This window comes from Neolamprologus multifasciatus, chromosome 11 (assembly GCF_963576455.1).
Source record: "Neolamprologus multifasciatus chromosome 11, fNeoMul1.2, whole genome shotgun sequence".
In the NCBI taxonomy this organism is placed as follows: Eukaryota; Metazoa; Chordata; class Actinopteri; order Cichliformes; family Cichlidae; genus Neolamprologus; species Neolamprologus multifasciatus.
The window spans coordinates 18609870-18633920 of NC_140449.1; the positions used below are offsets into that span (position 1 = coordinate 18609870).

The window sequence follows — 24051 nt, forward strand, 5'->3', positions numbered from 1 at the left end:
TCCCGATCCTCCATCTAAAGCACTTTTGAGTCGTGCTGTATTTTATGTATTTTAATTTTGGTGTTGAAATCATTCAGATTCAAAGTGATCCGTAAGAAACGCCATGTGTGTTGCAGTTGGACTTGATCCATTTCTCTTTCCCACTGTTATTAAGTAGTGGCATCGCTCTAGTAAAAGAAACGTCCAGCTCCTTGTAACTTTAAAGACATTATTGTTTCTGTTTGCTCTCAGTGTGAGAAGTTGTATTGCTCCTTCCCGATGCTTACTTTCAATCGTCTTATTTTCAGTGAACAAACAGCCCTGTCACCTGAGGTTGATCAGATGATAGGGCTGAAAAATGGGTGATTGTGTGTGTTTGTATATGTATATGTGTGTGTGAACCCCAGGAGGAAGGAAACTGATCTGCTGCCACAATGTAGCTCATCCAGCTCCTCCATAATTCCAGCCTTGCATGCGTCTGTGATGTTAACCCTAAAAGAGTTGAAAAGGTCACAGCAAGCAAGAGCGCATTTACTTCAAGTGACTTTGATCTCCTGGTGGGCCAAACATCCTGTCAGCCTCCCCATAAACGCCTCTATGAGGTACAATTCAGTAGGGTTGGGAGGGGGGAGGTTGGTGGTAAAACTGACCTGTGGACCTCCAGTCAAATACAAACCACAGCACAGTGAATAAGGGAAGTGTAGTGGGAGGGTGCAGTTGCTCTGATGTGGTCCCTCTGACAATGGAGGGAGGGATTAACACCTCGCTCCCAGTTGCTGCCAGCATCTCCGTCTGAACTCTCCAGACCTGAGGGCAGGCGGAGGGGATGGATTTCATGATATGCTGCAATTTTGGTGTTGTTCAAGGTGTCCCTGCCAAGAACCACAACAACTCTCAAATAGACCTCGCTTAAACGACCTCAGATCCCATCCCCCGCGTCCTCCTCCTCTTCTTTTTTTTCCTCCACTGGTCCATTTCACCTTGGCCTGTGGAGAAAAACTTAATTTTCTTTCCTTTTTATAGCTTCCTTATCATTCCCAGTCCCAAACTCTGATAAGCAGTTTGTGCTCCTACAGCCAGATAATGCAGACAAGTGAAGGGGGAAGACACTGATGAAGACTGTTTATTTTTGTGATTTATGATAAAACTGGCTTTGAAGGATGGTTACTGAATCCTAAAAAAAACAAAACAAAACTTTTTTTCTTTAGTTCCAGTAAGATAATCTTATTGGAACCTGTTCCCCATAAAAATAAACTTGTTTTCATAGTGAAGCAGAATTGTCTGCTGTAACTACAAACTCACTTACATTATTTCTTTTTAAATCAGTCTTGAAATAAACTTTATTTTTCTTCGTATTGCGTTATTTAACAATGCATGTATTTTTAAGAGCGCTTATGCGATTCACACTCTCATAGTGCCTCAATTAAAAACTCATAGAAGATAAAAATCTACTTGATTTTGCAGGGCAATAGTAGCTCTATGTTGTGGTGGTTTACACATTCACCTAACAAACGAAAGTTCCTTGGTTCAGTCCTGGAAGGAGACGCAGATCCCGAGGTTCGAGTCAGGCAGGGCATCCGGAGTAATTTCTTTTTTTTTAAAAAACTTAAACAAACATGCAGCCGAAAGTAGTTTTAAGAGGGTGAAAAAAAAGAAAAGACGTGTTTAAAATATAGACTTAAAACTAAAAAAAGAATTCCTCAGGCAGATTGAGGTTTTTGCAGTGCGGAGACTTTGTCAGTTGTTATGAATGAATGCAAAGGAGATCCCTGCTTGTCTCAAATATTTTTTTGGCATTTTATCAGAGGAGGAACATCCTCAGTCTCCTCTTATCCCTCGGCAGGCTTTGAAGTGCAAGTAGTATTGTGTCTGAGAGATCTTTCCATTTGTTTGCCTCTGAAGTCTCCGGGCCCCCTGCGATGCGCTCTCTAGAATTTACAAGGTGTGTAATTTAGCCTGGATTGGTTTTCTAATCTTTTGAATTACTTGAGATCAAACATGTACTTCTTCTTAAGGGCGCTTGTTTGATTCGCATGCCTTCTTTTGTTTCCGATAACAACTGATCACAGCTCTTTGCAAGCATTCCTTTAGGGCCTAACGCAGTAAAACGTGATCGGTAAAGTCCTGTTTTTACGCATTTTTCACTAGGATTACTCAGCTTCAAAAAAAATAAAAATAAAAAAATTTATCCAACAATGCAACATATTTCATATCTGCATGCAAAGTCTTATTTTGTTGGTTAACTGACAAAAAGAGCCGACAGATAAATGCAGAAGAGGCAATAATTACAATAAATTTTTGAAAAAATTAAAAAAAATATCAGTACAAACAATCTGAACAGTCTAGTCTATAAACTAACACATTTATCCCATTTATTAACATGACTGTTTATGTATTAATGTCCCATTATTGTGTTTAATACTGGAAACTTTGGGGCTGCTCTTTCTAAGCTAGTGCACTGAGCCTGTAGACTAATACATGTAACATTAGATACATAACATTGACACACAGTCGGTAACAATGACGGTTACCTTTACTTTTCTCCCTTCCTGTATCGTCTGTACTTGTTACCGAGCTCAGGGATGCAGCCAATCACGAAGCCGCACTGAAAGCCGAGTAGATGGGAGGAGAAAAGGCTCCTGAGAACTCGCAGCAGATTCATCTGTTGCAAAGCTGCAGGAGTGTGGCAGTTGGTGCGTCCTGTGAGCTGAGACAGAAGAAACTTTGTTTTAAGGTAACATTGAGGAATGCACTGACACAGACGCATCGGGCTGTAGCGCTACGCGGAGAAGACCGAAGGATTATACACATTTTAAAACTGCTTCCTCGCGCGTAAAAACCCTCATCTGGTTTCTGGACTATGACCGAATTCTCCTTTCTGTGGAACCAGCACGTTTTAGGACAATTTGGTGTGTTTAACTAGACTCGGGGAACTTGAGGTTTTGGCATTTTTCATGCCATTGTTGGAGGCTGCAGAGTGAAAACATTGTTCTGTGGACGATTTTGAGACGCCCCTGTGTGTCGAAGCCAAAGAGGATTTTGGAGCTGAAGACATGAAACCGTTTGTCGTATGCGCATTTCTGCTGTTAAAAGTAAGCTACAGTTTATTACCGCTTTACCACCACATGAGCTAAAGTCAGATTTACACGTTGACGTGTTTTATAAGGCGTTTCTTACTTATTCCACACTCGTGGCTTTACATCAGGGGTCTGTTTAAACTTGAGTAAACTTAATCCAGCTCAGTTTGCACCATTGCTCCCAAAGGAAATCTGTTTCACAACACAGAACCGTACTTCATCAGGGCTGTCACACGGCACATGTTGGTGAATATAAGCGTCAGAGGTGATAATAGAGTAAAATTAGTGCGTCTTTGAAAGGCTCTCTTGACAAAAGTGGAATCGAACGTCTTATTTTTTCTTGGTAAACATATTTCTCGGATGCACATGCTAAGACGAAGCCTACTGAAGACCTCCTTGGTACTATTTCTTCCTCTTCTTGTGTTTTTTAAAATTGCAATCTCATTGTTTTCCCACGAAACTTCGCATTTTAAGCCCATCACACCGGCTACAAGAACCAAACACATAAAACAGGAACAAAACCCAGGAGCACACCATTTATCAAGATTAAGCAGCCACATTAAAATAAATGGTGTATGATTTAAAGACAGATTATAGTTTCGGTGGTGTTTGATAGCATGCCATTAAGCCAGGATCAGGGTGCAAAGAAAGCCTCTACCTCACAGTTGCAGACAATAATTTGACACTCATCTACCTGAAAAAGCCCATGGGGCTTGTAGTCCTGTCTAGACATGCTTTTTAAGAGTCAGAGCACTTTTGTTAGATCAAAGTGGTTAGATAAGGCTTTAGTTCTAAAAAAGATAGGTATCTCTTTATAATTATAATATCAATAGGATTAATTTGTGGAATTTAAGATGCTTTTCAGTTGGGAAAAACACAAAAGGAATCTTTTGTTTCCAAAAATATTTGTTTCATTAGTCACTATATGATTCAGTGTGGACGTTGGGTGTTTTTCTACTACCTTAACTCTTTCTACAACAAATTTTCCATTTAGTTTACTGTACGCGTTGATACATTTGTTACTAGTGGCAGTTCCTGGTGAAAATGTGGCCTAGTCTATTACTACTGCTGGGGTCTGGATATCCGGAGCAAGGCAATTATCATCATTTTCTCCCAGTTTGTGGTGTTTGTGTGTGTGTGTGTGTGTGTGTGTGTGCATGCAAGGGGGTAGTTTAGTGTGTTCCCACCCTAATTTGAATTTCCACAGAGTAGGCAGACTTCAGGATCATTTAGTACTTTTAATTACCTCATTTACTTTGGTGAGAGTTGAAAACGGTTAGATGAATAGTTGGTATATCTGCGCGCGCTGTCTCATTTGATTTAGGATCACGGTTGCGGTGGAACCCTGTGTCCTTTAATTTGTCCCTCATGCTGCCTGCATACTGCACCAATAGCAGGAATGGGCACAGATGTGCTGCTCAGACAGGTTTCCCCTCTCAGCCTGGGCTGTCTCTGCTGAAAGACCTCTCACTGTTGCCACAGACGGATTGTGAAATATCACGGGTCAGCATCTTCACAGGCGAAGAGCAATCTTTTCATGTTTATTTTCACACAGATTAGATTAACAGTGGAAACTCACATCCGCAGGCTTTAAAAGGGAGCTCACTTAAGAAAATGTTTCAGGCAGAGAGGCGGCTGAAATGAATTGTGCGCATGTGTGTTTGTGTGTGAGATCCCCGATGACTGAGTGACTCCAGCAGCCGTGGAGTTGAGAGCCCCATTGAAAGCTGTGCTCCTCGGTGGTCCGTCTGTTCTCACTGGGGAATCCCTTTAGATTGCAGCTTCTTACCTTGATGGAAAAAGCAACTGCAGCAGCTTGGTTCCCCTCAGACTTTACTCAGACTTTATAACCCCCCAGTACAACAGATAAGACCCAGAGGACTCTGAGGGAAATTAAACTTTGCTTGAAAAGTGAACATAATGACAAGGTATGACGTTGTAGCCACACAAGCTGTAGCAAGATGATTAACAAGAGCCAATAATTAAATGGAATCAAGTTATATACATGTTTAGAAAGCAAAGCGTGTCAATTTATGTGGCACGAAACTAAAAATAACAGTTTTTGCCTTCTGAGTTTACAAGCAACAAATAATTTAGAAGATGTTTTTTTCTGTTATTATGTCTACTTTCCAGACTTAAACAGGAAACTCATCATTGTCCTGTAAAAATTTACTCCTCTTAGTACTTAAAGTTCAATTTACCCTTAAGGAGTACTATTTAATTTACATTGAGTAGATATTTATTCCTGTAAGGAGTAGATGTCAGGTCCTGCTGGTTTCCAGTGTGGCATGAATGAAATCTTTCATTGTATACTGGCGACCAATGGGTTAAGCGCCAAGCATTTGCCGGCGCCTGCTCTCCGTACAGTTGGCCCCCCAGCCAAGTTTAATGAGTTACACCAACCCAGACCCACACCAGGCGTTATAAAATGGTACAAATTCAAGCTCGAGGTCAACCCCCCCCCCCACACACACACACCAAAAAAATGGCAAAAAAACAAAACAGAGCCACTGTCACTAAATATTTACCAAAAGATAGATTAAGAGGCCAAAAGGTTATTAAGCACTTCATCAGTCACATGGAGAGGGCAAACCAGGGTTACCAGGATACCTCTGTGCTACAAGTTATTGTGGTTATGACGCCAACTCAGATATCCTGATTCCTCCCTGCTGGATCCTACCACCCCAGTCTCCTAAATGCCTCTGTTCTGGGCTGTGTGGCTGGTGTTCAGATATCATCAGGCTCCTCTGTAAGCTGTGCGGTCAAACCGGCTGTTGTTTTTGGAACGAGTCGAGCACAGTTTCAAAGCCGATTCGCCTGTATTATCAGCACGGAACATTTTGGGTTTCGCGACTGGAGTCACTGTGTGTGTGTGTCCGTGCGTGAGTGTGTGGTTTTTATCTGGGGGGCTTTTGTTGGAGGCTACAGGTTCACACATGTCTCCTGAGTGTCTTGGCAGACTTCAGAAACAAAGAGAGACATCATTGAGGTTGTTTAGCTGTTACTTTTTTCCTTTGCAGGAGGTTAGTTGTTAGACATCTGTTTGCTCTTGTCAGGCCCCAGGCGGAGTGGGTCAATCTCCCTTAAATATGTGTGCATGTTTAAGATGCCGTTGCATAGAGCCTGGAGAAGGGGGTGTTAGTGAAATACTGACCTTCACAGACACACCTGCGGGGCTTGGTGACTTCAAAGCGCTCCTCTTACCCAAACGGACACTCTCATGCTGAGCAGCCTTGGTTAACTGACACTCTTGCCTGGGGCCATCTCCTTTATTCCCAGTCACCGCCACAACCAGTATAGTTAATTCACATAAAGAGCGCTCATTCACACAGAATTTAGAATGAGTGGAGAGGCAGAAACTCAGATTTTTTCTTTTACTTCTTTCACCCTCCTTTTCTGGTTGTTTTACTTGCCCCTTTATGTTTCATTCTTTTCAATGACCTAAAGCCATGTGATTAAATCCAGCCACTCCTGTCAGGCACCCTCGCTCCCTGCACAAGCTGTTAGGAATGTCTGATCTATTCGTCATGTCATAACTCAAGCTGGGACCTCCATTACCCACTTGCAGATAAGGATTAAGAGCACTTATGGGTGAAAACCAAAGCAGATCGAAAGATAAAAACAAGGCGGGTTTGGGGGGTGTGTGTGGGGGTGGGGGGTGGGGGTGGGGTGGGGTGGGGTGGGGGTGGGGGGCATTTACAGTTTATCTTCTTTGCTGCTTCTTTAATTGTGCAGTCCTATAACTTTATATCCAAAAATGGTATGATTTGTTGCCTTAAAAAACCCAGTAGGGGCATTTTATTTTTCTTACTGTGTCACTTTTGCTGTAGGTTACTCTTGGAAATGCCTGTGCCAGCGGTAAGTTCACTGAATCAGGGGAGTGTTGCAGTCTGTGCCCTCCTGGGTTTGAAGTGAAGGTAGAATGTGGGAAAAAGGACACCACATGTGCACCGTGCCCAGAGGGTAAGCACTTATAATCTAATGTTACTACTCTGATTCAGCATGTTTCAAGTGCCTCATCATTTTCTTCACCCAGTTTGACGCAGAGTTTGTAATCTTTCCCATAGGCAGATTTTCCTCATCCGAAGACCTTGGCTCTTGCCTTCCATGTGCTAGGTGTCCACACAGTATTCCCACTTTCTCTCCATGCTCTGCCACTCAAAACACACAGTGTGAATGTGACAACGGCTTCTTCTTTTTGAGCTCGTACAGCTTGTGCGCACCTTGCTCCACATGCAGTCGCGGCGAGGGGGTTGTACGGCAGTGTGGCCCTATGGGAGACACTGTGTGCGCCACCTGCGGTCCTGGAACCTTCTCGGAGGCAGTTCGTCCCACAGGTCCCTGTCAGCCTTGCGCTCGGTGCTCTGAAAATGAGGTGGAGATCCGGTCCTGCCTGCCCCCCTCTGACACAGTCTGCATGGGTGAGCTTTATTTAGACTCAGTAAATAAAATGCATAAAATGACAGTGGGAAAGAAAAACTCCCTTTTAACAAGAATAAACCAAGAACCATGAATAATCATGGGGGAGGCTTTTATCAGCTGTAAAAGTTATTAAAATAAATTATATTAAAAATAAATTATCCAATGGGTCGATTGGGGTCTTGATTTTATAACTGGCTGATAATAGGAAAATACAGAATAGTGAGAGCTTTATCCTTTAAAGATCTGATGCAGGCAATAGTGCACAAAAAAGATGAAAGAGAGAGCTGAAGGGAAGGGGGAGACAAGCAGCGGAAGAGTCTCTGAAAAAATGAGGACATGTGGTCAACATCTGCATCTACGCTTCACTTTGTAACACTGTCAGTTGGGAAACATGAGTTGTGAAAAAGAGCCCACTTAAGTGCTGTAGTCCAATTGATATGAGCTTGACAGGTCTTTAGGTTAACTGTCTCAAAAACCTGAAGGTCAAGCGAGGCTGCTGACCCTGACAGCAAGTCTGCTCGCTCCCAAATGGCTACACCCGCTCTCCAGGAGTTAGGTCATCTGTGCACACCGTGGGTCCATAAGTCATGACTCTTTGACCTCTCGTGGGTCAGCACAGTACGATATACTGTTTGATCCCAAAATAGGCAGACGGCAGGAGGGAGAATCAGGCTGGAAACGGGGGCAATGAAAGGTCTGAAAACCTCAGGGGAGTGGGATAGCTGAGGCTATCATTACATCTGGTCCTAATTTATGGTGTGCAAATGTGTTCTGACGTGCAAAATGTGCACATGCAATGCTCCTCACTGTGGCGCATGTCCATCTCCTAATCTTCACAGAGAAGAAGCTGAACATTCTCTCCGGTCGCCCCGATCAAACCGATGCTCCTTGGTGGCCCGGCGTAGAGGTGGTAACGGAGGACGGGAAGACCAGTCCTGCTCCTGGAACGACTGATTTAACCACACAGGAAGAGAGCGGCAACAGCAACATTCTTGTATATGTGTCTGTTCTGGCTGCTGTGGTGCTGGGCTTGCTTATTTATGTGGCTTATAAATGGTAGGTTTTCGCTGAAGAAGGGCCCTAATTTTGAAATGTGCATAAGAATGTGTACATATTCCCCCAGTGATTAAAAATAGGACCTAATGGGTAATTAACTATCATTGTTTTTACTGTGGTCTTTACAGCTGGAGGTCATGTAAACAGAAGAAGGCGCTCTCTAAGGCCCGTGCAGCAGAGTTGGGAACATCTCCAGAAGGAGAGAAGCTTCAGAGCGACAGTGGTGTTTTTCTGGATTCTTACAGCCTACAGGACAACCAGCCCAGCAAAGGTATGATAGCCACAGATGCTATGAAACTAAATTAAACTGATTTCAAATGATTCAAGCTTTCTAAAAATGTTGCTAAAACATCTAGCAGCTCCTCGAGAGTTTTGTCCTCACAGGTCTCCGATTTTGTTAAACTAATCTGGTCACGGCAAAAAGGGCCACTGAGAGTTTACAAATTGTCAAATTGCTGAAAGGTATCAGTCAGGAGAAGGGTACAACAGAATTCCCAAGGTATTAAATATACCATTGAGCATAATGGAGACAGTCATCAACGAGTGGAAATAATATGGCACAACAGTGACTTTATCAAGAACTGGACACCCCTCAAAAACTGATGAAGAGATAACAAGAAAACTGGTCGGGGAGGCTGCCAAGAGGCCTGTAGAGACATTAAAGGAGCTGCAGGAAGTTCTGACAAGATCTGGTTGTGTACTGCATGTGACAACAATCTTCATATTCTTCATATGTCTGTGCTATGTGGTAGGGTGGCAACACAGAAGCCTTTTCTTGCAGAGAAAAATACCCAAGCCTTGCTAGTTTTCCAGAACAAAATACATCCGGTCTTCCTAAAAGCATGTGGGAAAATGACAAGACTGGACTTTTTTGCCGTAAAAGTTGTTATGCACATCACCAAAAGAGCACAATAGCTACGCTGAAGCATGGCAGCAGCAGCATCATGCTTCAGCTGGAATGTCATCTTTCATCACAACAATGACCCGTAGCATACATCCAGATCAACAAAAGAATTACTTCAGCAGGGGAAGATTAAAATTTTGGACGTGCCCGACATCTATAAACACACCAGGAAATCTGTGGGCGGACGTGAAGACAGCTGTGCACAGGAGACAACGCGAGGGAGGGTGAAGACATGTCATGCTGATAGAGTTCTACCTAAAAAGACTAGATGGTGTTTTAAAATAAGAAGTCACAGAAGCAAAGTATTAGGTTAAGGGTGTACATATTTATGCAACCAGGTTGACAGTTTTTAAGGTTTTAAGTAACAATAACAATGCTTGACTTTAATGATGAGAAGAAGGCCAAAGGGTAATGTTTATTGTTGTTTCTCCCACGCTTTTGGAATTTTAGTTCATTCCTCATGACCAAACACTTTCAGCTCATGCTGCTTTCTTTAAAAGCCTGAAAAGTATTTTCAGTGCCTCTAAATGAGAAGGACAATACGCCAAGGAATGATTTCTTGCTGGAAAGTCGAGCAATTACAGTTTATCCACTCAGCGCATTGTGTTATTCTTTTAAATGACGTGGTGCCTCAGACAAACCAAGACATCAGTCATATGTTATTATCTCAGCTGTTGTTTTTAAACATCTGATTCTTCTTGGCGAAACCTTTCCTCCATGCCCAGGGACGTTTGCTGCTTTACCGATGAGTTTTTAAAGTTCTGCATGATGCCGCCTGCCGTGTCTCTTGGAAGTTGACATGCCTTGAAAATCCCTTTTAAATCACATGTGTGTTTGGTCTAACCTCCTCTGTTTTTGAGACAACTCCATGAGCTTTGCCGCGTTTATTGGTTAGCTTGGAAACTTCCACAGGAGGAGTTTCATTTTCAAGTTCATCCATTATTACTATTTTATTATAATAAAATGCAACTGTATTTTGCAGGGGTTGATTTAAGAAAAGTGATCTTTGATTGGGGTCGAATATATATGAAAGCAAGTTCAAAAAGTTATATTATAACCATACATGGTTTGTCTGCAGACTGATGTCTGGCAGACAAGCCGTGTTTTGCATTGTGGCTTTCAGAAACTAACACTAAAACTAAACAAAGTCTCTTTGTTTGGATGAAATCTCTGTATCACCTTTAAGTTTTCAGTGTTTTCCACAACAACTGTAAACTTCCTAATTTAGGAATAATTAACTTGGTTTTTCTAAAAGGACACAATTATTCCAGCGCCCATGTTTGTGGTATTTTTATAGCTTTTGATAATATACTGTAAGCACTGCTACTGCTTTTCGGACAAATGTGGTAACTTTGGTTGGATTTTGTTTTCACAGGTAACATGAGAGACAAGCAGGACAGCCGTCTTTACACGAACCTACCTCCACAAAGACAGGAAGAGGTGGAGCGCCTCCTGCAAGAAGGAAGCGGCCGAGGCTGGAGGCACCTTGGCGCGGCGCTGGGTTATGAGCCTGAACAGCTGGATCTGTTCGAGCGGGGAGAGGCCCCGGCCCACACACTCCTCTCTAACTGGGCCCAGAAAGAAGGCTCCACTCTGGGACTGCTGTGCTCTGCACTGGCCCGCATCGAGAGGCCTGACATCGTAACAGCTCTTAACTGTCCCGTGCAGGGGGTGTCCGTGGTCTGACAACTTCTCGACCCTACGTGTGAAATTCAGAGACTCGGGTGAAAAACTCTGACATGATGAGAGGTACTCTGATATCACCACCTTTGCCACTGATGGGTGTTTTAATCTTCTTTTTTTTTTTCACCTTCTGAACCTTTACTCCAGTTTATGTCACCACTTGATTGTACATTGCTCTAACTGCATGACTGATTCTCCTGTTAATGTGTCCTATCAACACATAAGCAGGACGCTAACGGTATAAACTGTTGTATATCTCATCACTGCAACTGATGCTACCAGTGAGAGAACAACCTGATCATCTGGGATGACGTGGAAAGATCTCCTCTCACACAACAATAAGAGCATTTACAGTGTTGTTTATACGCGCACACTACTACATCTTGTAAATATTTAGCTAGTGGCAGGAAGCGAAATAACATGTTTACATGTTGCATGAGTTTTATTATTCAGAGACATCATAAATTAGATCCATCCCCATGTAAAAAAACCTCCAAATATATATTCACATATATATATATATATATATGTATCCCGCCCCACGCTGTTGTACAAATGCACACAGGTTACGTCATCATGTTTTTAGCATGGCTAGCCTTTTTGTTATGACTCACAACTGAAGCAACCACTATGGTACAGCTGATTTTGGCATGTTTTTTGCCTGTCCAGTATGATGTGGCTTTCCCTAATGGGGATCATTTGTGTGCAGATGGGGAGGGTTTAATGGGCATGTGGTCGGATTTCTTCAGGAGAACGTCAAGGTCATATCTCTGTAATTGTCCCCATTATTGCTTGTAGTTTATATTTTTTATAAGAATACTTTTATCTTGTATGTAGATAGGAACTGCTCACTAGATTGTTTGTTAAAAGTTATTGCCTATTCTGTTGGGTTTTTTAATCTTTTTTTTCCTTCTGCAGCCACAAAGTAGCTGTGGTCATTTACACTGAGGAAATATCAAGCACCGTCAGATCTAACCAGAGAACACGAGAAAAGAAGCATTCTGCTAAACAACTTTCTTAGCGCTTTTTGAAAGTCATCATTTAATTGTAAACGCTTTAAATGTTAAGGGGTTGGCAAAGTCCTGGATTAAAGTGGAAATTTGTGAAGATGCAGATGGAATTTTCCATTTTACAATGTAGAAAAAGTTCTCAACATTAATCCTTGTGTTCAGCTTGACACCTTGTTTTTGTATTTATTTTAACACCACTTCAAGTCTGAAAGTAAATAAAACCTATGAGATATCTGCGGTGGCCTAGTTGTCATTTAACAAATACACTTACAGCCACTTTGTTAGGTATAACTGTTTAGTGAAAAAGTAGCTAATCAGCCAATTTCAGAAAATGCTGATTTGCTGGGATTTTAACCACAGAGTTCACAGAGACTGGTCTAAAAGGAGAAAATATCCAGTGAGCGACAGTTTTCTGGGCGAAAACGCCTCGTTTGATGTCAGAGGTCAGAGGAGAATGGCCAGACTGCTTTCAGCTGACAGGAAGGCAACAGTAACAAGATAACCGCTCATTACAACCAAGGTATGCAGAAGAGCATCTCTGAATCCACAACATGTTGAACCTTGAGCTGCAGAAGGCCTCTCCAGTCAGCTAAGAACAGGAAACTGAGCTCTGAAGGCAAAATGAGGTCTATTTCAGTACTCACTACCTGTAACTAATGAATTGGCAAGCAAGTCTAACTTTGATGCTTTTTGTGGAATTACAAATCAAGTGTAGCATTATACAGATGATAAAACATCAGTCTTTATGCTGCAGATCTGCTACAATCAGCCTGGGGAACTTGCACCTTTTATTTAGTTTCTCGAGGCTAAGTGATTATTTAGAAACTCGTTAAAAACAAAAAAAAGAAAAAGAAGCAGAATTACAATTTAAAGTTACAATCAGAACAAATATTAATAAGTTTTAAAAGGGCCTTAAACATGAAGCACAGAAATGAAGAACAGATGAAATATGTAAAAGTGATGACAAAAGAGCACAGCTGACAAGAGATTCGACAGGCCTCATTAGTTTCACACAGTATAGTTTAATTTTCATCTTTTTGTCATCTTCCCAAAGGCCCAAACAGTTCTGGCATTGTTTATGTAATAATGATACAGTGTTTTATGACCGTCTAGTGAAAGGCAACAGTGAACAGTTGTATTTGCACCAAATGAAAAGTCTTTTTCTTTTTAGGTTTACGGAAATAAGACATTTATTGCTAAAGAACCACAGTCCCATAAACCTACGTCTATCATCTTTAGTCAAAGTATAAAACTCATCTGATGGGTTAGAGTAACAAAGTTTGGACATGGAATAAACTACTTCTCTTCAAGGGATTTAGTGTATGAGGACGTTTCCTGTCCAAAACCCTGAGGGGAAATCATTTAAGAGGTATTTAATAATTTGAGGGCGAAACCAAAATAATCTTAAAATCTTCTGGAGGAGCAGTTTTCTGTTTCTCACTGAGACACCATCTCTCATTCCTCCTTCCCTTCTGCCGTGAACTCGGATCTGTTAATGATCTCTTTGCCTACAGTACTAAGTGGGAGCAGGCATCGTGCATGGCCTAGAGCAGCGTTACATGCCGTCACACACTCCAGAAGGGACTGCTTAACTGCGGTCTGGAGCACACGGGCATGAGGCTGCGGAATGTGCATACACTGGAAAGGGGGTGGGGTGGGGTTGGGACCCAGAAGAGAGAGGGGAAGCACAGCAGCGCCTCTTTCTACTCCTCACAGGTCTCCATATTTAGAGCACACTGAATGTCTCTAATGAAGGCAGTCCATACTTTTTTTCCTTTTAGCGGAGCCGAACATCTGGCTCGATGCTGTGCGAAAGTGCCGTAGTGGCATTCGTGCCATGTGCACCCTTTATTAGAGGCGGGAGCAGATCTAAAAATGGGATTGGGTGTGCGCGACACTGTTAATCATGAAGCACAAGGCAGTCACATTTGCTTAGAGATATTCTGGTCTATTTAATTGATGCTCAAATGAACCTAACTGAACTGCACCGCAGAAAAAAATTGTGATGTGATTTTACAAAAAAAGGTTTATTATCTTTAAAATGTTTTTACACTCGGTATGACAATGTGCTTACACAATACTTACAGTAGAGTTGGGTGAAATTTAATTTGTACATAGAAAAATAATAATTAAAAAAAAAAGAAACACCACCAACAATAACAACTAAAAAACAAAACACATGAACATCTCCCTGGCCACTTCATTAAAATAAATTGGCTGTGAGTCAGTGGGCTCCTAACTTTCACTGACTGATATGGGAACTGCATCAGGAGGACTAAGCTGGTGAGGATGGGTGGGCTCACTGTGCTCCATCACCCTACTCTCCTGCATACAGCTTTGGTAATTTTACACAATATTTACACTTTTAATCACCAAATCATATTCCATTTACAAAGTGTCTGCTTAATTAAGCATTCCAAAAAACTATTATTCAGTATATTCACATATAAAGCAATGTACATATGTTGGAATTCTTTTTAATGCAATTTTATGCGATGTAAAATCGATGACCTAATGCTAAAGAAACAACTTTTAGTGCCAACTGTAAAAATCTCAGAAATTAATGAGCGACAGTTTGTCGACCAAAGTGTCTCAAATGTCTTGCTAGGACTAAGAGTGGTAAAAAGACTGAACACGTGGGATGTTTAGAAACGGTTAAAACTGCAATGCTACAACCTTCGTTCTCAGAATCATTCCTGCAGGAAGAGGAAATCGGGCAGAACAAGTTGAGGAAGTGGGGCCGGACAAGAAACGAGGGGGTGGGGAAGTAACTGGACACACACCTAAACAGCATGTCAAACACAGCATTCAAGCCCTGCTCCCGTTATCACACATTAACTGATAAAAGTCAAGAAAAGATTGACCGCTAACTCCTTTTCGCCAGCTTGATTGCCACCGATTGATCCCTCAGTATACCGTGAGCAAAAAGCTCATCCCCGTGAGGGAAGATTACTTGAAGTAAGAAGACGTGGAAAATGTAGGGATTTCCATAAGGATCACTCTGACCTCAGGTTACATCATGCATTCATAAAACAACAGAGGCTCCAAAGTCTTGTGGTTAAGAAGGCAGGGTTTGCAGGAGTGGAAGCTTGGACTTCCACAGCCCATTTAAAAGCAGCACCAGATATGGTCAGTGGCAGGGGGGCTGAAGCGTGTACAGAGGGGGGAGAAAAGGAGGCTGGGGAGGGAGAACTCGACTGTTCGGCACGGATACTTTTTTTTTTAAACAGTGGAAAGTAACAACAAAACTTTGATAAATGTGATACCAAAGCTGATTCCTGTGAATGATCCTCATTCAGGGATATAACAGTTTAAAAACTGGAATTGAGGTGATCATCTGAGGAACTTTTAAGAGCCGCAAATGAAAAAAACAAAAACGCTAAAAAAAAAAAAAACAGTCAGTGAAAACAGTCTCTGTAGCACCCCTCAGTGTCATCGTCTGAGAACACTGCACCTGGAGTCTTGGGTTGGTCATCAACAACCAAGTCTCCCAGAGTCCGTATATCGGGGCTCCTGTGCGATCCGCAGGGCCTGGAGAACTTCAGCAGTGCAATTTGTAGACATAAATAGAAATAAAGAAACTACTTCACTGTTCAGGCTGGACAGTTCGTACATGTGGGAGTGAATGGAAAGGCAAATCTGTGCTTCTCCTGTGTTAGCGCAGAGCAAAGTGTAACATCTGTGGCCTGAAATGCTTCAATACACCTCTGTGTCCTCCTTGGGTCTGTACACGGCGCCGAATCGCTGCATGTACTTTTTGATGTATTCCTTGGTCTTGTGCTTCACATTTTCATTGCACTCGAGGTCCTCGGGATTCTTGCAAGCTTTCAACTCCTTATTCATAACTCCGTGAGTTAGCTAGAAGACAGAGCAGAAGTGAGGAAAGAGTTAGGCATTCATTCTTGCCCTCAAGTCTACAATAAACTGATATCGAAGTTGCGGTAGAGTGGTTAATCCCCTTTAGTGAATTTGCTCTTTATAATTTGACATAATACAATGCTGCAGTCTTTAAATGGGTGAAGCCTAAGTCGACTTTCTGTTTACTGCATCCATGTCCTCAGAGTCCTGGTATGTTTGAGTGGCAAACCACTCGCATGCACTATCCATGGACCTACTGAGAATCATAATGGAAAAAAAAAAAAACACCGCCCTTTGAAGAGATACTGGTTGAAAACAGCTTTTGAGAAGGAGCTAAAACAAAAGAGACAGTGAAAATAGCTAGCATGTACAACTTCTGTTCTGGAGGCAGAACACAAAAACATCTGGCTGGATGCCGAAATCGTGGGAGTTTAATTATTTAGTAATAGTTTGAAGGAAACTTTGTTTACATTAAATGCTGACCAGCACCCTCACTGTGCCGTGACCACACTAGGAAAGAAAGAAAAGTTTGCCAGGACTTTGTGGAAAACTTCATCCATGTATGAACATGGTTACCTTTCTAGCCAGGTGTTTGAAGTCTTCTGTGTTGCTGATGCGTCCAGATTTGCAGTCTGGCTTTCGATAAGGATTCAAGCATTGCACTATGAACTGTGACATCTGATTAACAAACAGGTATAAAGTTAAGTAATGTACAGAATTAAAAAAACAAAAACAAAACATAAATGGCTGGACAGATTCACGACCATGCAGATCGAAGTGCAGACACTGTATATATGTTTAAAAAAGGAGTTAAAAACATTGCTCTTAACACAGTTTGTGGAAACTTTGACTCACCTCCTTGCGAAAGGTCTCTTTACTTTTCTTAGCGAGTTCACTGGAAGTGTCTGCTTCAGCCGTCTTTGTGGAAAACTGCAACGTCATCATAAGAGAAACTCATTAACAGGCTTGTTTGCGGACAAATATAACTTTGAAATGTTGCAGACCAGAATTAGCACGCCACTTTGCAAACTGATTTCTCTATGCTGCAAACCCAACCCTAGCTTAGCTTAATTAAAACATTCCTACAAGTTGCAACGACAGCTACTGAGGTCAGCAGGGAGTAAATGCAGCACCTGTTCACCAGCTATTTGAAACAATGCAGGGATATCCTGCCAGGGTGCTGCTTCCTCTCTGGCCGCAGCCTTCCACAGCAAAGCCAAGCAGGCAGCAGTTAACTGCCTACACCCACTACGAAGTGGTGAGCATCAAGAACAAGCATAAAGGATTCACACACAGGAGGAATCCAGACAGTGAGACAGAATGCTTCGCAAGGCTAAAGCATGTGTCATAGTTTTGAGCCCTGGAGGTGGGCACCACCATTGTCTAAAGCCTACAGCTGACACACATGTAGCTGTTCTTGGATTAATGAACAACATGGATGTTTCACCTCAGTCTTGTTTCTTAAATGAACCAACACACCCTACAACTAAATCAAGGAATCTCTGTATGCGTGTCAGTGTGTGTCTTCTTTGTGTTTCTCAACAGCTGTTGTATCTCGTGAGTCTGAGTTTGCCCAGATGATGCATGGTCTCATTTCTGGGGTTTTGTATGCAGACAACACTTAAGATTTGTGACCTCCTACACAATGGCACGTCTCTGTACTGTCACCACTTAAAATGACAAAGTTTACAAATAAACTTCCACTGACTCTCACGTCTACCTTTGCTGTGGGTTGCATGTCCGTCACTGTGCAAGTCTTTCAAAGAGACAGTTATGCAGTTAAAGCGTAAAACCCCAAACTGCAAATAAATGAAGGCTAAATCTCCCACATGGTTTCCATTATCCTTAAAGACAGGATAAAAAATGAAAGGGGAAAACAAAGGAAGCAGAAGAGAGGAGATGAGCTTAGGCATCGCCTCCTCTTTAGCCTTGAGGCTAAAAGACAGACAGCTGAGCAGGGGGCAGGGCGTTTAGACACACTCTTCAAATTTCTGTCTCTCTGTAGAGTGCGATGAAGCCATTTTGTGAGGTGTAGTCGCCGCCAAGTTTATAAGACTCGACAGAACGTGGTGTTGTGCTGAAGGCTTTTCTTCTTCTTCTTTTTTTCTTCTTAGTTGAGAAACAGCTGAAAGTAATCACTGGTGCAGCATCTTCAATTACCTCAAGGAACAAACACTATAATCGTGTTTTGCATCCAAGCGCAAACTTTCTGGGGAACTAACGAAAAAGTAATGTGGATTCTTTCTCATTGTCAAACGAAGGAATGCAGAGATACTTTTCCACTCTGTGAAGACTGTTACTAAAACCCGCTGTTTCTGACCACCCACCCAAGATTAGATCACGACAGTTAACTTTTTAAAAATCTTTCAGTGAAGAGTAATCAATGTCAAAAGCTCACTTTGGAAGGATTTTCATCATAGGTGGGTGTTCCCAGGTCCATCTCTGATTCATGGTCCACACTAGTGTTGTCACTATTTCCTTCCCAGGTTGGTGGATCCCACTGTGTTTGCCTAAAGGGAAAATAAATAAATAAATGAAATGCAATATGCTTGTGAGGACTTTACTGAGGCGCACACACACACACACACACACACACACACACACACACACACACACACACACACACACACACACACACACACACACACACACACCCCTGCAACACAGTTTTACTAACCTTGTAACAATATGGTAGTAGTAAATTTTGCCTTCAGGGTCCCGAGCCACTTTCCAGTTGGGAGGTAGGACGATAGTTTTGGGTTTAGGGGGAGAAGGTGGAGGCAGGTCTATCACACTGTTGGGCACAATCATTTCCTGGAGAAGAAAATAAGTTTTAAACTAAGTATGATCACAAAATATACACATACAGCTTCACTTTAATGTGTTTAAAAAGAGATCAAAAATGACTGACACAGCTTCCATTTAAAAACAAAAAGAAAACAAATTGACATCTAATTTCTAATGTATATGGGCATTATGTAACAACTTAAATTTGTCAATATAACAACTGTAGTTTGAAGTCATACGTGTTTACATTCTTATAAACAAATGGGACCCATTTAGCTGGACTCATATTAAAAGGGACTTTAGACTAATGGAGCTTTTAACAGATGCATAATTCAGATCTATACCGCCCCCTTGTGGCCACGATAATAGGGCTTGTTCAAAATCACGAACTCAACTGCCTGATAATATCCCTGTTTTACATCTTGTCTGTTACCTGCTGAACAGTTTGAGATGTTACAATGGTGGTGACTGTGCCTCCCTGCTGCACCACCACTCCCTGCTGACCAGGATATACCGGCTGGCCATGTAGGTAGCTGGCTGTGGGATCAGTGTATGCCTTCAAAAACAAAGCACAATTAGATGGCAGTCCTACAGACGTTCGGAACCTCTTTTTTCCTTTTTAAGGAATAAAATAAAATATCCTCCTCTGAATTATGAGCTTAGTGTTCCCAACCCCCATCGAATTTGGGTCAAAAATATACTACAGATTGGTCAGGAAAAACACAATTTCCTTTATTAACCATCTTTTAAAAGACTGTCTTTTTCAATCACAATAAAGATATTAACATTCTCATTTACTTTTTGCTTTTTTCTATATCAAGGAGTTATCTCTTGTATATCATAATATAGGTGATTTATAAAAATTACACAAAAATCAAACGTGGGCAATGAGCAAATCTAAGAAAGGTAAAATGGACATTTGTATATGACCAGAGCAAGAAGATTACCTGTATGACTGGAGTGTTGGTCTGGGGGTAGGGAGCAGGGATGCTGTAGATTGTTTGGCAAGGCTGGCCCTGATAATAGATAGCTGTGGGAGTCTGACCCTGTCCCGGGGCTGTGGCATACTGCTGTGCAGGTTGTGTCTGCACAGTCACTGCCTGCTGAGTGGTGGGGTCCCAGAGAGTGGTGTAGCTCTGTTGGCCCTGTACCTGAGGGGCAGACTGGGCTGGTACCGACAGGACAGCTACGCCTGCATCCTGGGTTGCTACAGTTGGCTGGGCATACTGCTGAGGGTTGCCAGAGGCAAGGTTTGCGGTAGTGACGTGCTGAGGGAGATTGGTGACTGGAGTGGTTTGGGGAGTGGAAGATGGAGAGGTCAGTCCTAGATCTGAGACGAGACGCTGGGGTGGAGTCTGTTCATAGTTGAGACTCGGCTCCACTGAAGGTGTTGGGAGAAGTACTTTGCCCGCATTGGGGTTGGAAGGATCCACAAAAGTCTGGATGGGATATCCAGGTGGGTACGTGATGAAGCCAGGGCTGGAGGCATAGGCTAGAGCAGGGTCATAAGCCAAAGACTGAAGCTGCTGCTGCTGCTGTTGAAGCTGTTGCTGCTTCTGTGCTTCCCGCTGAGCAACCTCCTGTTCAAACAGCTTCCTGCGCTCCTCTGTGGACAGTTTGTTGCGCTCCTTGCCACCAACTCCTCTTGGTGTCTTGCTGCTGTTAGATGGATCAAACCTTCACAATTCAGAGAACATGAGAACAGCTGAGTACCAAACCTTCACTAGGAGAGTTTGGGAAAAGAAAAAACACTATGATTCGAGGACACAATCAACAAATAACACAAATTCCTACCGTTCCTCAGTGCGTCGGCTGCTCCTCTCGTAGGATGAAGGTGGAGATGGCGAGCGTCTCCTCCTTCGCTCAGAGCTGCGCGGAGTTTTCTCAGAGCCTCGATCACGGTCCCTGTCTCTGTCCCAATCTCGATCCCTGTCTCTATCATAATCTCTGTCTCTGTCCCGTTCCTTCTCTCGCTCCCGTTCTCGGCTTCCAGACGTGGTGCGTGGCGTCAAAGCTGTATCTCGATCTCGGCTGCGATCTGCCAGAAAAATCAAATTATGTTAAAATTTATGCAAATAATGTTTCAAGCCAAACATAAACTTCTAAATAACCGTACCTCTTCCTTCCTTATCTACTTGAGTCTTCTTTGGTATCCTGTACACCTCCTGAAAATAACAGAACTTTGACTTTGGAATACAATGGTGAGCACATCGCAAACATTTGGATGATACACATTTCAATACATATTTATCATATTTTCCTTTGAAGGCGACAACTTATGAATATACCTTTAGATCCTTCCAGCTTTCTAGAAGCCTAGCAGCCATGCCACTAATGTCCAAAACACTGAGCTGTGGTTCCTGACTCCTCTCACTCTCCACATCTGAGACACCTTCCTCTTCATCTTGAGAAGGAGTCCCTATCACTGATGGATCCACAGGGGTTGCTGTGACCTCTGAGGGAATCGTGGCCTCCAGGGCTTCAGCGGTAGGTGGAACATCAGTGATGGATTCACCACTGTGTGGCTCACTGCTAGGCAGTGTTTTCTTAGCCTCTTCAGCCTCTGTCTGGGATTCCATAGTCTCTGAAGGCTGCTCAGGTGGAGCATCAGCAACACCCGTTTGACTGGATTGGGTCTCTGGCTCATGGACTTTAACACTGGGCTGGCCTTCTTCTAATTCTGCCTTTTCTGTCACTGATTGGGTATCTTGTGGCTTCCCACTCTCTTGTGTTTCAACTGGCTCTTTTGGTGGTTCCAGCTCATCTGCCTGATCTTCACTTTTGACTTCTTTCATATCCGAGTCCTCTTCCACAACTAAATCAGGTTTTTCCTTCACCTCTTCAGTTGGAGGTTGAGGTTCACTGCTTGAAGTCATCGCTGCCTCTTCCGGTTTCTCTCCTATGACTTCTTTTCCCGACTCTTCCGCTGAATCTGTGGTTGGATCTGCAGCGTCCACCGGTGTGTCTGCCTTCAACTGCTTTCCTTCAGGAAGTCCTGCACGTGAATTTTCATCATCTTCCTCATCATCCTCCTCCTCCTCTTCCTCTTTCCCATCAGATGCTTTGCTAGCATCAGAAAGAGCGCTGTCCAGACTGTTTTCGCTGATGATTTTAAGGCGTCTGTACACAGCAGGCTTGGACGTGTCACCATCTAGTTCTGGTCCCATTTTAGCGGAGGAACCATCAGGAGTGTTGAGGGGAGTTTGGGCACGGGAGGTGTTCTCACTAGAGTAACCATCCATCTCAGTCTGCTGAGGAAGAGTTTTTGTCTGAGCCCACCGCTGAATGAAGGTTAGGACTCTGCTCTCCTCCAACATGTTCTTAGTTGAGATGGGCAGCACACTGAGGGTCTTCATGATCTGCAAACAAGGCAATCGCTGGTCAAACAGCAAGTGGCTGTGTATGGACCATACAGTGATATATGATAACATTTTGACATATCTCACCTGTAATTGCAGTTTGATGTTGTTGGCACTGTTGCCTTTAGCTTCGGAAAGCTCCACCATGAAAATCCAGAGCAAAGACAATCCATGATGGTCTAAGAACTGCTTCAAGCATGATGGATTTTGTGTATCCTGTACAAAACAAACATAGCATGTTATAACCTAAAAAAGAAGATAAAAAAAATCAACAATATAGACAATGTATTGACAGATCTGGTCATACTTGTATGAGCTTTAGACAGATGAGTTTCTGTTCCATCGTTTCCACTCGGACCATCAGTCTGCAGAGAGACACCACCTGTTTCTCATCGTATAAGCCTTCGCCATTCTCTAGTAATGCCTCCAGCTCTTCATCGACCTGTGAAAGGACAGCATAGAAACAAGAGTGAAGATACATTTTGGCCTTTAAAACAAACAGTGTATACAGCCTGTAGTTACAATGATGGCTTCTCATATTGAACAAGGACAAAGTTTCAAATAATAAAGGTCAACTTATGTACTGTGCAAGTAATCACAGTAACCCAAAACGCTTGGGCTGTTCTAAAAGCTCATTTTCTGACATTTTCCCCCTATTTCTGGCTCCGTTTGACGTCAAAGAGAGGGGATATCAAGGCACACAGTTCTGGCTGCCCCATCAACCTGCTGTTCAAAATGAGGGCTGGGCCACTCTGAAGAATTCCAGCTTAAATTGAGGGTGGCCTCAAAAGGAGGGTAGCTAAAACGGTTAGTTTCAGAGTGTCTACTGACATGCAATATAAGATAAATAAAGACTGAACTTCAAATTATGCAGAGATATTCCAGCAGTGTCTAAATATTAAAAAAATAATAAGCTTGAAACAAACAAATGAGATCTAATCTAAGAAGCAAGTACAGGCATTGTAACACAGGCTGTTATAAATCCTCTACTGTTACTTTAATACTATGACTTCAAAGACCACTACAATTACCCTGTAAATGAGGCTGTGAATACCAAGTAGTCAAATATCCTGAAGTTCTGGTACATTACTAACACATTTTCACTATATTGCTGAAGCAGTTACTTATTATAGTGATCAAAAGGAAAAAAATATAAAAAAATTTGCACTTTTATTGTGTAAACTTTTTAAAAAAGGAACAGTTAATGAGTTCACAGCTTCTGTTGCCTTTTCTGATATGATTGATTTTGCATGAATATTTTCTAACAGGTTTATGTACCTGATTATTAAGAAAAGGAAAATAACAGTTGCACACAGCAGTATATGCAGCTTAACAGTTCTCAGCACTCAATTTATACAAATTTGTAAGTCTTTCCCTCTCTTTGTTGTTGTGTATCAGTCACTAAAGTGCCGGCCTCCATGCAAACCTGTTAAAGCTACACTTAAAAGAAATGCCTTAAGACCTTTAAATATTACTAAAAGAACTGACCGTTGTGAGAGCACTCTTTCGACTGCGGTCTTTCTTCATCTTCCCACCAGCTGCTCGAACACTAACTCTGTTCTCCCCACCCAGGAAGCCTCTGCAGCTGGGTGCTCCACAGAAGCATTTCTGTGCTTCTTTCCTGCAGGGTACAATTAAACAGAGATGAAACCACCACTGCTAAACCATTCGATGAAAAGGTTAACCAGTCTTTCTTTTTGAGTCTATTCATATATTATACGTCGGACACAAAAATACAGTAACCGCGCAGGAACCGTACCCATATCTCTGAAACTGGTAGTCAAACGTGAGCTCAGTTCCTGCAGTAACAGCCTTGGTGGTGAAGAACCCAACTCGAAGCTGACCGTTGACTGTCCACTGAAATGATTAAAACATTAAATAAAAAAACAAAACAAAACAAAACAAAAAAATTCAAA

The 24051-nt window shown here is 42.4% G+C and overlaps 2 protein-coding genes across 5 annotated transcripts in view; one reads left to right on the forward strand and one right to left on the reverse strand.

The window, feature by feature from the left end:
• nradd (neurotrophin receptor associated death domain) lies at positions 1 to 14309 on the forward strand. The gene is made up of 6 exons (XM_085176226.1): positions 1 to 3071; positions 6887 to 7019; positions 7124 to 7477; positions 8318 to 8534; positions 8663 to 8805; positions 10814 to 14309. Exons 1-6 carry the CDS (start codon positions 3033 to 3035, stop codon positions 11122 to 11124), a joined length of 1197 nt encoding a protein of 398 aa, XP_085032352.1. The 5' UTR covers positions 1 to 3032; the 3' UTR covers positions 11125 to 14309.
• Positions 11232 to 24051, reverse strand: part of setd2 (SET domain containing 2, histone lysine methyltransferase) — a 23959-nt gene continuing 11139 nt past the window's right edge. For all 4 annotated transcript variants that reach the window (XM_085176212.1, XM_085176213.1, XM_085176214.1 and 1 more), the window contains 14 exons: positions 23895 to 23992; positions 23624 to 23756; positions 22443 to 22577; positions 22223 to 22351; positions 21065 to 22135; positions 20893 to 20941; positions 20571 to 20814; positions 19724 to 20453; positions 19210 to 19332; positions 18667 to 18803; positions 18388 to 18499; positions 16845 to 16919; positions 16566 to 16667; positions 11232 to 15989 (listed from right to left, as the gene is read on the reverse strand). In XM_085176212.1, coding sequence (XP_085032338.1) covers positions 15828 to 15989; positions 16566 to 16667; positions 16845 to 16919; positions 18388 to 18499; positions 18667 to 18803; positions 19210 to 19332; positions 19724 to 20453; positions 20571 to 20814; positions 20893 to 20941; positions 21065 to 22135; positions 22223 to 22351; positions 22443 to 22577; positions 23624 to 23756; positions 23895 to 23992 — 3300 coding nt within the window. In that variant the 3' untranslated portion in view covers positions 11232 to 15827. The remainder of the gene's footprint in view (positions 15990 to 16565; positions 16668 to 16844; positions 16920 to 18387; positions 18500 to 18666; positions 18804 to 19209; positions 19333 to 19723; positions 20454 to 20570; positions 20815 to 20892; positions 20942 to 21064; positions 22136 to 22222; positions 22352 to 22442; positions 22578 to 23623; positions 23757 to 23894; positions 23993 to 24051) is intronic.